General features: G+C 41.4%; 2 protein-coding genes across 2 annotated transcripts in view; both read right to left on the minus strand.

The window, feature by feature from the left end:
• The window catches only part of EHD4 (EH domain containing 4), a gene marked incomplete at its 5' end in the record, with an annotated part of 30,098 nt that extends 19,901 nt beyond the window's left edge, over positions 1-10,197 (minus strand). Inside the window, 2 exons of the mRNA XM_082282930.1 lie at positions 1,992-2,168; positions 9,962-10,197. Of these exons, the coding sequence (XP_082139056.1) occupies positions 1,992-2,168; positions 9,962-10,197 (413 nt within the window). The remainder of the gene's footprint in view (positions 1-1,991; positions 2,169-9,961) is intronic.
• Positions 10,198-13,893: 3,696 nt separating this feature from the next.
• Positions 13,894-15,456, minus strand: part of LOC309573943 (cytosolic phospholipase A2 epsilon-like) — a gene marked incomplete at its 3' end in the record, with an annotated part of 31,647 nt that continues 30,084 nt past the window's right edge. Inside the window, exon 21 of the mRNA XM_082283210.1 lies at positions 13,894-14,204. Coding sequence (XP_082139336.1) covers positions 13,894-14,204 — 311 coding nt within the window. The remainder of the gene's footprint in view (positions 14,205-15,456) is intronic.

The raw sequence follows: 15,456 nt of genomic DNA on the forward strand, positions 1-15,456 counted from the left end.
TCCCCAACTTCTTTTAAAAGTATACAGGAGAAATAAGAGACTGCTAGAAGAACATCTCTCACAAACACTGAGATAAAGGGGGCAATCAAAAAGGGTAATGGAAAAAGACAAAAGCAAGGTAACATCAATAAATTAATGCAGCTAATTACTAAGTACAAGCCTTGATTGTGATACCATGTTCTTGTTTGTTTCATTTTTTCCATTACCTCAGTCCCTGTTTCCTGTCATTTGGATTGTTACACTTGAATGAAAAGGGCACTCAACTTAATCATCTAAGTGTTCATAGTCTTAAGTTCCTCCACAAAACAAAACACTGGGATTGGGAAGCCACTTAAAAAATAAGGGGGGGACAGAATGGGGCCAGTGGTGGGGGGAAGTAGAGAAAAGTCTATTAGGGCAGGAGTGAAAAACGTAGTATCAGATAAAAAGAAAAGTCAGTATGGCAAATGAGAGAAGGCGAAGTAAAATATGTAGTATGATTACAGGTAACCTAGTAGGAACTCAAAGATACTGAAGCCTAAGACAATTTCATCTAAGTAAAGTCATAAAGAGAAAGGAGTTGGTAAGTTTTGAAAAATTCTCGGGAAAGATTCAGCAGAGATCTAGGTACTTATCAACTAAAGAGTGAGAGTGACTGTTGGGGAAGATAAGGGCGCTCACAGCACTTCAATATAGCCATATCACAGTCACCAAAAGAACTGGAATAATTTAGTCAGTTACTTTGAAAGTACATCTCTTTAGCCATCCAATAATCTTGTTTTCATAATAGTCACACAACTAGTTAGATGATTCAGGCAAAAAATTACATCGCCACTCATCCTAATACGTATCATTGCAATGATCTGTGAAAATATTTGAATATTAAGCAAAATACAATTTACAGTATATTAATTTTTTGTAGACAGAGCACAATGGTGAGGAAAGGGAGAAATAGAATAGTGATCTGGAAGACAGAACTTAGCCAAAAATCTCAAAACTGTTATTTAAAAGGGACTTGACTACAGCTTCCCACACCACATATTCTTATCTCTGCAAAGCGATAGCCAAGCCAACTGTAAGCAGCTAAAAACTTTCTCCTTTGAATAAGCACAGCAAGAGATAAAACTGTACATGATGAACTTCTCACACGCATGCCAGTATTTATCGGCCAAACAGGAAAGTTTATTGTTAAAAAGAACCAATTTAGATTAATTGGCTTGCAAATTGAGGCCTCCGTGTCAAGCTACCATCAAATACAGGAAGAAAACAAGGTGATTGCTCGGACAATAAGAACAAGAACAGAGTTATTAGTAACTAACTCTCAACTGGAAATATTTAGCATGCTACTCAAGTTTCCTATGAAAATATTCACAGCCCCTGAACAACTCATCCCTTTTTGCAAATACACAGCAGAAGCTAACACTATCTCCCTGGTCTATGGAACTACTTGGACACCAGGCAGTCAATATTAAACACTTAACAGCTGGAGCTTTTATTTTATCCATGGGGCACATTTAAATCTTTTCCATTCTTGTAGGTCTTTTTACATATCCCAACAATTCACAATTTTAAACAGCTATACCAAGTCATCCAGTGAAATCAGTGGAAAGGAACAAGACAGCATCAAAGGAAAAATATATTTGCTTGCTTTTTTTTTTTTTTTTTTGAATGGTAGTTTTTAATAATAGTACTAACCTCTCAGTTTTATTGAGCAGAATTTTTGCATAAATTGATCCTGAACTGTTCTATCTGGCATAATGCCTCACAAACAAGTAGCCCAGTGGATCATTTCTACAGTTTTCTGTGAACTGGTTTTAACAACTATTTTCTATTCAGGTAACTGAATATCTCTATCCTAATGCCACCCTACCTAGTAGTGCCTTTTTTTATTTAATTCACCTGAACCACCACCACTCCTGCTTCTGTTTGAATATTTATTCCATGCTGTTCAAAACAAAACATGCCACAATTTAAACTGAATCATCAGAAGACAGAAAGCAAGATGATCTCACCTGTTCAGGAAAGCATTTCCAAAGCGGCCGAGTTTCCGGAATGGCTTCTTAGGATCAACAACCAGGGCATTTCCAGGAACATTTCCTTCTGTTTCTCCATACATCACAGCAATAAAGGAATCTGTGGTAGGCTCTGGACCAATCCGCATGCCTGGAAAGTCTTGCTCGAGCAGATATCTAGACGTTGAGAATACATAAATGTATTTATACATAATAACTATATTTATACATAAATATTCCAGAAGAATGAATGATTGGGATCCATGGCAAAAGCAAATACCTATAATTTGCTTGAAAATTCCCAAGGATAAGCACATTCTATAAGAAGATTACATTTTCCTGCATTTCATTATTTCTGTTAACTGGGGAAGAAGGAAGAGAACTGCATTCGTTTTTCACAACATCTAGGTAAAAGGATAAAGTAAATCCCTTTACAAAGACAGTGTGGAAAGCACTCCCTCAAATGCCTCAACCATTTAAGTGGATGCTTCTGTCAATGATCCGAGTGCTGTAGGTTACACTACAAGACATGGCTGCTTTTCTGAGTGTTTTCAAGCCTATACCAGTGCTGCTGGTACAAGAAGGGAATGGTCTGAAACTGCATGTGAGCAGATCCAATTGGCTGACAGATCTAATCCTTTAATAACTTGGTATGATCGCACGAACTTTAACTCATCCTACCAGAGACAGAGAGAGCTGCTATGAGACAGTAAAGTTACAGCTGTTTGGGAAATTTTTATTTTCTTTTGACCTGCATATCAAAAAGTAATTGTTAATTAAGTCAGATCTGCAGAACTTTAGGCCTAACAGTAAAGACCTTCCAAAAGGCATCAAGTCAGGTAGTGCTATGCCACCAGAAACCATCTTGCACCTCCCTTTGAGTAGTCTACTGACAGAAGACACAGACAGCGCATACTCAGTGGACCAAGCCTTGACTTTCCAGAAAACAAGGTTTGAAATTAATTAAGTGTGTATTTAAGTATTAAAACAATGGAACCAGGGCACTTATTTACATTAAAAGCCTGTCTGCATCCCTTCATGGATGGCAAGTGCAAAGTAAAAGCAGCCCCAAGTCCTTCGAGCAAGCCACATTCTATGACAACTGGCACTGTTCAGAGAGACACAGACAACCCTGCTTAACTTTAAAGCATGAGTGTTATTGTCTTCAGTCACAACAGCACCATCTTGGCACTCAAGGCTAAAACAATGTCACCCTGTAGTTCTTAAAAAAAAACCACCACAATTTTAATCAACTACAATTTAAGTATTTATATAATCAAAACTGGATTTACATAAGAATTCTTCTTCAGGCACAGGTGGTGGTCCTACATACAACTACAGCACGTAACTACAGTTACGTTTTAGTGCATCTATATTAATGCTGCTCTTTTAATAAAGTTTTATTCTGGACTTAATTCAACAGTGCTATGCCTATTCAGCTATAATTTCCTAAATCAATACTGATTTGAGAGGACTTGCTGGCTGCTTTTGCTGCAAAAAAACATTTTACGTAGTACCTATACTTGTGAACAATCTCTGTCTTTAAATAAAGTATCCAAGCATTCACAAACTTCATAGATCAGTGCACAGAAGCTGATTTTAAGGAACTAAATATATATTACATATTTTAAAGACTGTTTTCCACTAGTCTTAGCAAACTGGCTCCAATTAGCTCAACCTATGACCAGGGAGCATGGAACAGTTATTTATATGAGATTTCCTGCAGATTTCTGCTTCCAAAAAAAAGAAATTTAAAAAAAGCCAATATTAAAACTTGTGAGGAAGGAGGAACATAAGAACAATCATGCCAGAACATGCCATGCCAGTCTGTTTTATCTCTAGAATAAGCTGCAGCTAATGCACAGTAACAGGGAAATAAAACTGACCCCTCTCCAAAAGCAAATGAAAGAACACTCAAACCTCTCTGCCCACACATATCTGTAAAATGCAGCAGATCCCTCACTGTACAAACTAGATCACGTAATGAAATGAAGACAAAACTCCTTTAATTGCTCGCCAGTTGAACCTCTCATGGAAATCCGGGACTTTCAAGTGTTGCGGCAAACAGCGGAACACCTGAAACACGAAAGTGTGTTCCTGCCTCTTCACAGAACATCATTGCAGACCAGAGTTCTCTAAAACAGGATGCCAAGGCTAACTCACAAGAGCCACTAAAATTTTCCAGATTGCAGTTATCCATGGCTTTGATTTTTGAAAGATCAATTACACTTTCGTCTTTTAAAAAAAGGCTTTTAACCTGCCATGATAAAATGTTCTACTTCAAACATTGCTTTTTCTCATTGTCCTTCTTTTAAAAGGGATCTCTAAGAACTCGTAAATAAGCTCTTCTCTTGACACAAATTCTCATTCCCAGGCTTCTGCTGACAGAGGCAGCAACTCATAAGGTGACAGACAACACATACAAGAAGATGGTGCAAGAGCAGCAGTAAAGAACATATATTGAATCAAATGGCCAGGAGTGAAGTCCCACATCCCAGGTCAAGGAAAACTACATTGTGGGATCTGAATACAGGAGCAGACACCTCCAGGGTAACAGGATAATTGCCATCTATCATAAGCTCATAAATCATGGCATGAATAAGGACATTCAGTTTTTTAGATGCCTAAAAAAGTAATTTCATGGCCTGCTCATGAATTTGCTGCACATGTAACACTTGCAAAATTAAAGGGTTACAAGTACAGAGTACTTTCAGGATTTCCAACATCTCTATTTGCTGCTCTGATAGCGCAAATTCAGATTAGCTGTTTATTGAAATGACTAAACCAGAATACAGTGCTACTTAACTGCAATGATACTTCCAAGTTAATGTCATAAAGGCAGCTTTAAAAACCAGGCTTTTACAGCGATAACAATCCAGGAAGGCAAGACCTCCTTCCAATATCAAGCCCCACCCAACAGTCACAATGCTCTGCCTGGTACAACTATTCAACAGACACACCAATCGCTTTGCAACAAAGGTATTTTCCATTAAGATTGGCTCACAGTTGCACATCAAGAATTAGTACAGACTAAAATAAACCTGTTCTTGAGCACTGGCTGTGCTCAAGTGTGGTGGGCTTGGCTGGGACAATAACTAGTATATGGCTGTGTTTTGGATCTGTGCTGAAAAGTGTTGGCAATACAGGGATGTCCTCATTACTGCTGAGCAGCACTTACGCAGAATCAAGGCCTTTTCTGCTTCTCACCCCACCCCACCAGCAAGTGGCTGGGGGTGAACAAAGAGTTAAGATGGGACACAGCTGGGACAGCTGATCCCAACTGACCCAAGGGATATCTTGTACCATATGGCAACGTGCTTAGCATATAAAGCTAGGGGAAGAAGGAAGACGGAGACGCTTGGAGTGATAGCATTTTCTCTTTCCAAGTCACTCATATGTATGACAGAGCCCTGCTTTCCTGGGAATACCTGAACACCTGCCTGCCCATGGAAAGGAGTGAATGAATTCCTTGCTTTGCCTTGCTTGTGATGCTTTTGCTGTACCTACTAAACCGTCCTTATCTCAAGCCATGAGTTTTCTCACTTCTATCATTCTGATTCTCTCCCCCATGTCACTGTGCAGGGTGTGAGTGGCTGTGTGGTGCTTGGTTGCAAGCTGGAGTTGTGGGGTGAACTAAGCTTCAACACACTTCTCAGCATGAATAAACAGTTTTACTTACCCACACAAAAGGTAAGAGCAGTCTTCTGTAAATTGAAAAGCTGCCAATGTTTCTGTACCAAATGCTACATTAGCACAGGAAAATACCTGGATTTTCAGCATCGGCAACTACATGCTCTTCTCAGGAATTTTCAGCATAGAAGGAGTTCAAAAAGGTTCACAGGAAGAATGCTTAAAAATAGCCAATGCCCCAAAGACAGTCTAGATCAAACAACAGACATCCTGTTGATTCTTCGCCCTTTGTTTTTACCTGGGCTATAACCTTTCAGCTTTGCCAATAAACATTCATCTATGTTCCTCTGCAAGATGTATAGCCAGACTATGGGAAACCAGTTTACAAAGTTCCAGACACAGAAAATATTACTCACAGTTGCAAATACTGATTATCATCTGAAGTCTAAATGCATTAGCTAGGCCACGCTAATGCACAAATGCAAGTGAGCTGGACAGAGCAGCACTGAACGGGGATACCCTGTGATGCATCAGGAGATAAACTCATGGCTCCTTCACAAGGCTGCTCACCTCCACACTACATACTGCACCTAATATTCCACGTTTTTTTAAACAGCAAAACTAGCAGATGTTCGCTTTAGTGTAAGAATTCTGCTCTAAACAAGTCAAAGCTTTTATGTAACAAAGAAGGTACAGCTTTCACGCAAAGAAATTAAGATGGACCTTCCCCCCACTTCACCCCTGAAGAAACAGATGCAGATGCACAAGCAATTGCACCCACTTGCAGACTCCAGACATTATGCATGCAAAAGGGTGCTTTCATAAAAGTCAGCTCTGGCTGAGTTAAATCGGAGGAAGTTTACAATTTTTAACCTCTGAGTAATACCTGCAAGCAAAGTAAAGGCACAGCCTGGCACTCTGAGGAATTTACTTCTGGTTTGTCTCATGTTGATAAGTTCTTTAAAAAAAACAACAGTCTCCTACACTTTTAAAATAGAAAAATAAATGACAAGTTAAACACTATTAGACTAGAAGTTTAATTAACTGTTAGAAGAAAAGAAACTATCTATTTGCATTGACTACCTCCTGTCTTTTTTTCAGACAGTACAATTCTCCTCCCCTTCCTTTCCCCATTTCTTTTCCAAAACAGGCATGAGAAATTGAGACAATCACAGAAGCTGCGAGGCCAAGCAGCTCAGAGTAAGATAAGCAATTGGCTCTCACCATGCTCCCACTTCATTAAACACAATTGGACAAGCATTCACATTGGGATATATTTGCTTGAATCATCAGCATTGTCAAATACTCGAATAAAACTATCACCACACTACACCTTAGACAGCAAAACTGACAGGTTTCACTGCATTGTTCCAAGTGCCAAAGCAGATAAACAGCACTGACTGAAAAAACATAAGAGCTGAAAGAAACCTGGAAGTGTTTGTTTGCATATCTTGATCCCCAGGGACCTTTAGTCACTGGTAGATCCGTGCTTTCCATAAAGGCTTAGTGGAAGGAACTGGGTGGATATGGATGTGTCAGAGGTATGAAAATGTGAAGTTCTCACGATAATGTCTAAATTAAAGCAAATCCCAAATGAATACTTGACAGCTAAACAGAATTGTTATGTTCACACATAAACCCAGTAGTAAACACTTAGGCAGACCTAACATACCCTCCTGACTATGAAGTGGAGAAATGTGAACAAAAAGCAGTTTTAATTAAGATTTAAAATAATGTTTGCTTATTAAAAGGTTTGCAGGAATAAAAACCCTGTAGCGCTACTTCATTCTAAGAAAAAATAATCTACAACAAAGATTGAATTAAAACAATCTTGAGAGGGCATGATATTTTTCCATAGGAGATTCAGCCTACTAGAGGGGAAATTTATTTCTGGCTGATCTGGACACTATAATATTTTCCCATGTCTTCTTCTAAGTTTGCACACAGCATACGAGAACTTCTCTTTTTTTGCCCTTCTTTTTCTCCTCTAAATTGGATTTTGAGTAACAGTCACTGTGACACTATTGTCTAAGTTGCTGCCCATCTTCAATGGAGCACTTTCTCACGCTGATTCAACCAATTATTATCTACAGTATAGAGAACACTGAGGTAATGAATGTTAATCATAGTGAGGTCCTTTAGAAGCAATAACAGATATTCTGCCACTGATTTGGGCTCAACACTCAATACCTGCCTTCTCCAATACCTTGTGTAAAGATTAAACTGCTCTGCAAGCTACCTAAAATGTGGACAGGAGGAAGGGGTAAGAGGGTGAAGAGAAGGGTACATCACGGTAGAAGCCACCTCCTGCATCAAGTCAGGTATTTTAATACAACACATGAGAAACCATATTTGAAAACTTCATTTTTGTCAAAATTGTCTGGGCATCTTCATCCAGCACTAACAAATGCTAAAAAAAGAGCTGGAAAGAGCTGTAATAAATTATAGGTCTTTTCTCCTTCCGACTGTACGTTAGTATCAGTCAACCCTTTTGCTCGGTATTTTATTGTTACAGTGATAATAAGTTACTCACAAAGCAACAGTAGCAAAAAGACACATAAGGCACTGCAAGGAATATTAATGTTTCTAAGCACAATACTGACTTGCACTTCAGTCAAATGCAGGCAACTGTAAAGGACAGAAAAGTTGAATGTTCATAAATCAAGAACCAGTGGTCTCAATCAAGGTAAACTCTTACAGAAGGGGAGAAATAAAGTTTTCTATGAATTGCAAATAACAGAACAACTCTGCTGACAGGCAGAACAAGTTCTGGTATGTACATATTTGGGACCTTTCTGCCTCCCTTTGTACTACCCACGCTCTCCCCATCCCTTGTTCATAAGCCAAGTAACTACACTTATCTGGAAATATATACAGACTAACAAGGCAACTGTAATTTTAAAGAAGAAAATAATGAGTATGCCTAGAGAAATGTTAGAAAAATCCAAATCAAACACCCCCCCCACCACCACCACCTTGTGACTGTCTGTGGAGATCCTGAAACTAAGTTTCTTTTTTTTTAATTACAGCTTTATTTCTATTTTAAAAATATTCCTCTGAGCAACACCTCTTTATGTGTTTGTGGGAATTCAGTCATAATCAGTAAAGAAACCATGTTCAGCTTCAAGCTTTCAATTAGCTAGTTGTAAAACCAGAAAAGACACATGATTAGTTCTGCAAACATCTGAAAAGCTCTCAGGTGATTAAAGGTAAACATTGCTCTTCAGTGGAGAGGGGAGGTAGGTATTTTGCACTGCAAGAAGAAAACACTGTTTTGGCAAGGGTGCCGGTAGTCTTTGAACTGAAAGAAATATTTTAAAATTTTACACAAGGACTATAATGAACTTCAGATATAAGCACGTCAAAATGTGAACCAAGTGACCACTCAGTGTCTTTTGCAGAGTTGGGCACAACCTTAGACTGATTTGTAAGGCGCAGGTGAGAGGGAAACTCAAACATATGCAAAATATTCGCAGGTTTATAATATTGTGCTTACCCGAGATATGCTTCAGCTTCCTGAAAATGAGTCACTAAGAAACTTAGAAATAAGGAACAGAGGAAAGACAGAAAATACTACAACAGGGACAACACTGTTAAGCTGCCTTAGTAGTGATACTGCTTCTTCAATCTAATTGACCAAAATAAAAGCACATGGAAGGGGAGACTTTCCAGACACCACGTGTTTTTTGCCCAAAACTCTTGTCACGTTACGCTTTTACCATCACATCCGATCTGTGCATTAAGCTACTTTTGGGAAAGAAAGGGGAGGAGGTAAGGTTAAATGATCCCTCATGGCCGGTGCAGTCATACCGTTTTAACACGAAGCTCCTGGTTTTCCTTTGAAACAGTTTACAGATTAAAAGAACTAAGAGGAAGTAGACAACGAGGGTACGCTTTCTCAGCAGAACATGAAATAGAGATAATATTCTTGAACAGGAAGCAAGCGGCGAGCTACAGAGCGTGTAACAGGGTCGGGAGCGGCACCATCCTCGACACAGCACGGAGGCTCTCGGTAAGCCCCGCTGGCCGGGAGGGTCGCCGGCCGCGGGCAGGCGCCAGCCCTGTCACCCCGCTGCGGGGCCGCCCCGCCGCCTGTCACCGGCACGGCGCTGCCCGGCCTCGGCTCGCACCCGCGGGGCAGCGCTGTCCCGCACGGGCGGGCTCGCCGCGGGCTGCGCCGCCAGAGCGTGGGAGGGATTTACCGCAGGCAGCACCACCCCGGGCAGGAGGTGAGCGAGGATGACCGAGCGGCCGGCGGGGGCGAGGCGGGCAGGGCGCCGGCCGGCGTTCCCCGAGCGGGGCCGCGGGAGCAGGGGCCGCGCATGCTGGGGGTCACCTACCGGATGAAGGTGGTCTTGCCGGTGCTGTACTGCCCCACCAGCAGCACCATGGGCTTGTTCTCGAAGTCGGCCTCCTCCAGGGCGGGCGAATGGAACTCATGGAAGCGGTAGTGCTCCTCCAGCGGCAGCAGCTTGCGGAGGTAGAGGTCCCGCAGCCCGCCGGTCACCGTCTGCACCACGTCGGTGCCGCCGCCGCGCTCCCGCCCGCCGCCCTGCTTCCCCAGCCAGCTGAACATCCCGCCGCCGCTGCCGCCCCGCCGCACTGCCACCGCCGCCGCCGCGCCTCCGCGCACGCAGCCGCCGGCGCGGACCCGCCCCGGCCCGGCCCGGCCCGGCGAGAGGCGGTGCCAGCAGCGCTGCCGCGCTCCGCTCAGCGGCGGGGCCGGGCGGGGCCCTCTCCATGCAGCACACACCCTCGGAGCCGGGTGGGTTTGGGGTTTTTCTGAAGAGGAAGTTGGTCCGGTTTTTTTTTCAGAATCCGAGGATTTTTTTTTTTTTTTTTTTTTTTTTTTTTTTTTTTTTTTTTTTGCCAGAAGTCCGCCTCTGGAGGTTAATTGTACCTGCTGGTCCACTGCGCTAAAATCTCAACCCCTTGCGATGAAATCCGGAAACACTTTGACAGCTCCGATCTGAACATAGAATCGCCCAAATGCTTTTCGTGTTTTTCTGTTGATGGTTGATGTCTTTGGATGCCAAAGAAGTGTGTGACTAAGCGCCGTGGTGTTTAGCTACGACATCAGGCAACCGTTTTAAACACAATGAAAAATCTTAGTATAACATGGAAATGTTTCTGCGAGACGTGTGTAGCCGGTACGGCCATTAGTTTTAACCTTAGGTCCTGCATTGTGTTAAGCCGCGTAGGAGGATCACCTTGCCCATTGATTTTACAGGAGGTTTTAGTGGAGTATAATACCAGCTTCACTACAGCCTTGGGAAAATCAATAAAACAAATATTTTTTTATCCTCTGACATTAAAGTTTGTGCTCGCTAACTACATAGAAATAAAAAACTCGGGATCTCAGTTACAAAAAAAAAAAAAAAAAAGGAGTGGAAATTTTTGCTGAAACTGTATTTAAACACTATATTACAAATATATCTTTTGTGTTACACACTTATGGCTCCTTCTCAGCATCCGTATCATTTAAATCCCCTTTTGCTGGTCCAGCACATCTACTGTTTCACATTTTATCTATGTACCTTTCTTCCTCCTCATTTCCATATTGAATACTTCATTTTCTCAGTATGGTCCAGGTCTTTTCTAAATAAATTAGCAGGTTTAGATGTGCTCTTTTCATCTCCTTCCTCTCTACACTGTTCCTCAAAGAACAGATGTTAGACTTTAGCAATGCTCAGTTCTGGGCATTTAACCTCGTTGCCTTTTCTTGGTTCCTTGCTTTGCATTTTATTTAGGGCTGCACATATGTTTTGCAACTCTTTTGTTGCAATTTCCATGCTGAGTCTAAAGATTTTATACCATTTCACATAGGGTCTTGCTGACTGGTTTCCTCATTTTTTTAAAATCTCCTTTTCGTAGTTTGATTTTGTATTCCTTTAATTGTCATTACTTTTCTCTGTGGGTTAATTCATAGGTAATTAAGTTATCCTTGTAGTTACTTACACTTTCTCTATGTTACTTCAGTGATTTCTTTTAAATTAGTCTTGTATCACCTCAACTTTGAGGTCTGACTGCTCCTAACTATTAATTATCTGCAAAAATATCTGAGCTGTGGAAAACCTAAGTACTGCGATGTGAAGTGAGGTTCCTTTTCCCCTTGTCTATGGTGCTACATCCAGTATTTAGTGACTGGAGAACCTTACATATCTCACAGGGCAGGTACAATACTATCTCAGACTGTCCTCTGAGTCTCTGGGAATTTATGATTCAGTGCAGGACTGAGGCAGATGCAGAAGCATTCTATTTTTTCAGTCCCCAAAAATTTTCCAGTGAGTGCATCAATCAGTTATTTGAATGCATAAAATTTTATCAGCAAGAAAACTTAATAACATGTGTGCAGAACTACCTCACTTTCTTTAAACCTGCTGCCTGCTAGTTTTGTCTGATCCCCTCCAGGTCTTGTGATAGAAGAGAGGTGCACTGACTTCGTGCATCTCTCTCTTCTCTGCCTTTCACTCGTCCTGTGCTTTTTCTAGGGGGCAGATTCTTTATCTATTCATGCCTTGTGCGGAAGCAGTTCCACCTCCTTGATCAGGCCTGACATTTTCCTCTGTATTCTTGTTGAACAGAGAAAACTGAGATACTGAGTAAGTATTCCATGCAAGATTTTTGAAATGGGGTAAAGTGTTCATTGTTCTCCATGACCCTTTCGTGTCTGCTAGAAAGCAGCAGGAAGGGCAGGGAAGTGTTTGCACTCACACACCTCATTCTGCTGGTCTTCAGACTTCCTGCCTAGATGCTTCCTGCTGTCGGTGAAATAATTTTTGCCTTTCAGACAACAAAGCTCTAACTGTATATGGGAACCTGGGAGTGCTTCCAAATTCCCAGGTCTGGCTGTGCCTTCTGGCTACATGCTGTCCCATATTGTGATGAGATCCAGCATACATCAGCAGGACTGCTGTCTTTGCTCTCTCGTTTCCATGGGAGATAAACTCTGGACATACAGTCCAGGAGCTCTATGGGCTCCTGTAGGGTGCAGGTAAAGTGTTCACTGACCTAAGTGGCAAACAGAATGATTACATCTCTGTGCACCACCTAGGAGGAGACCCTCAACCTTGAGGGCAAAGGAATTTGTAAGACTTCCATTTTTGGCCCACAATAACAGGGTTTCTTGACAAAGAATACTACAGCAGAACTGAGGAGCAGGGAAAGCTGTAGGAAATATGGGCTTGTAGATATAAGCTGTCTAATAAATAAACCACGAGCATTGAATTAAAAAATTTAGAAGAAGAATAAATGTAGACTTTTACAGATTCCATCTGTCAAAAACCCAGACTGCTTACTGGAAAGGAGCCATGTTAATGTCACAACCGAAGTGTCAGAAAACTGAAAGTTTATCTTCTGTTAACTTCAGTTGCCATACTCTATAGGAAGTTAAAAAAAAAATCACGTTTGCATGAATGATATTAGGTATACAATTGCAGTTTTGCTTTGTCTGTGTTTCTTGTGTCATTTATATGTAATAGGCTCAAAGACTTTAATATTATTAATATTAAAGAACATTTGGTATTATCAATTGCATTTAAACTCAGATTGCTAAAATAAATTAACATGAGTTGGTTCCTGTAGAGATGGGTCATAGTTGTAGTCCTAAACTCAAGGGGTCCCAGGATCCCAGAGCAGTTTACATCTAGGTGTGGAGCAGATATACTTTCTTCTTCAATAATTTCTCAGCAGCTATGAAATGTCTGCACGTTGTCTTTGTCTTGCTAGTAGAGGAAGAAGCACCTAAAATAAATGGCCTTAACATGTATTTGGTATGAAAAATGTTTATTTGCTCTAACTCCTACTCAAAAGAAGTGGTATATTATATAAATTTAATATTTATTTACATTCACATAGAGACTCCTTAGTTCACAAATGGTTTTTTTGATTCTGTTTTAGAGACAATGGATTTTGTTCTCTGCTGCATTTCTGGACTGGCAATCCTGTTTTTATAGCACAGGTAGAACGCAGATACAGTCAGTGTAAACTTCCTCATGCTTCCTTGTCCACACAGTTTCGCCCTGGCCTGGAAGGTCACTTCTGCAAGTACAGTGGAGCACAGCCTCACCTAGCTGCCCTCCTAAGGTTGTCAATGAGGGAAGCACATTAGTTCATTAAGGAAGAGCTGGTTTTTTGAGTTTATTCCCTCCACTGACAGACAGGCTTTAACATTTTTGATGACAAATGAAGTGCTATTCTTAGCATTCTTTGGCTTTTCTTCACTTCCTAATAAAATTCCTTTCCTTCTTCATCGACAGGACTCGTAGAGACTTTATTTCATATTCCCTGGTGCTGGGCAGTCAGCCAAGTGCTGGGTTCCCTCTCTGTCAGGCACACACATGCCACAGCCATCGGGTGGTTTTTGCAGTGCTTGCTCTTTCTTACGCTGCTTTTTCCGCTCCACAGCAGTACGCAAGGCCTGAAGAATCAAATCTCTGTTGTTCTGGACGTTGTAGTAACTGAGGTTCACCAGTTTGTCAAAATTTTCCTCTGAATAGCTCAGATTGTTTATGTAATATGGGCCACAGGCATTGGCAACATCAACCTCACCCTCTGCCATCTCTGAGGGACTACGCTTCACACCTAGCAGACAAGCAGTGATATGGTTAATTTGCAAAAGAAAAATTAGGGTGTGGGTGTTTCTCAGTCACAAATAGTGCATCACAACCCTAAACTATATTAGTTTTTTGTTCGACTTTGCACCGATGAGACACAGCATACAAGCAGGCTGAACTTCTATCTATCTGCTAGTATATAGAATAAACAGGTTATTGGAAGGGAAGAGGTCAATTAATTTTGTTGGATTCTGAAGATTACTGGATTTATATGCCTTTGACTGCTACAGGATGGCTGAAGATCCCTGTCTGGGGCAGAGACCTGAAGACACAGAGATCCAGCGCTGTGTGCTAGTCTGTACTCCCATGTCACAGTTTCACCCCAGCCAGCAGCTAAGCAACACAGCTGCTTGCTCAGTGCACCCTGACTGAGGGATGGGGAGAGAACCAGAAGAGCAAAGGGAGAAAATGTGGGTGGAGATAAAGACAGTTTAATGGGACAGAAAAGGAAGAACAACATAACTTTCATTCTAAATCCCAAACACAGCACTATACCAGCTGCTAGGAAGAAAACTAACTCTTTCCCAGATGAAATCAGGACAGCCTGACAGGAGGGTTCACATACATTTTTATGCTTCCTCATCATTTCCACAGACCCTTTGGTTTTCTGACAGCTGGCATGAGGGAAAGAGAGTATTAACAACACAGAAATAGTAGGCAATACTCTCAGAGAAAGTATCAGAGACATGAGAATTTTTCTGTCAGCCTCCAGTGAGACCATCACTTTGCCCAAGAGGGTGTTACTGTAACAAACAAGAACCCTCCACAGTCACAGATAACCAGCACCACCTGAACCACGGCAAGGGGGTAGGCACTGGGAAAAGTCAGCATCTCACTGATAAGACCTCATGCATTTGGGGAATCACCTCTGCCAACATGGATCTAACAACACTGAAGAAAGGGTTCTGATTTTCCTTGAAGGGTCTGTCTGAGTCCAAAAGATGTACTCCTCTCAGCTTTGCAGACAGAGTTACAGTGAACTGGTACCACTCAATTGAAGCAGAGTAAATCTTACACAGAGAATCCTCTTTCTATTTGATCATGGAATAGCCTAACAGTACAGCATGTAACCAGTTTGAATATGTCAGTTTTACTTGTTTACTGCTCAGACTCTAAATTCCCCTCTGAATGAGCTGATGGATGAGCTGCCTATGAATAACCTGCCTGTTCATGTGATTGTACTAATATTTCACATGCTGTACAATTTAGATCTGGGCTAG

Source organism: Coloeus monedula (assembly GCF_965178545.1).
Source record: "Coloeus monedula genome assembly, chromosome: 6".
Lineage (NCBI taxonomy): Eukaryota > Metazoa > Chordata > Aves > Passeriformes > Corvidae > Coloeus > Coloeus monedula.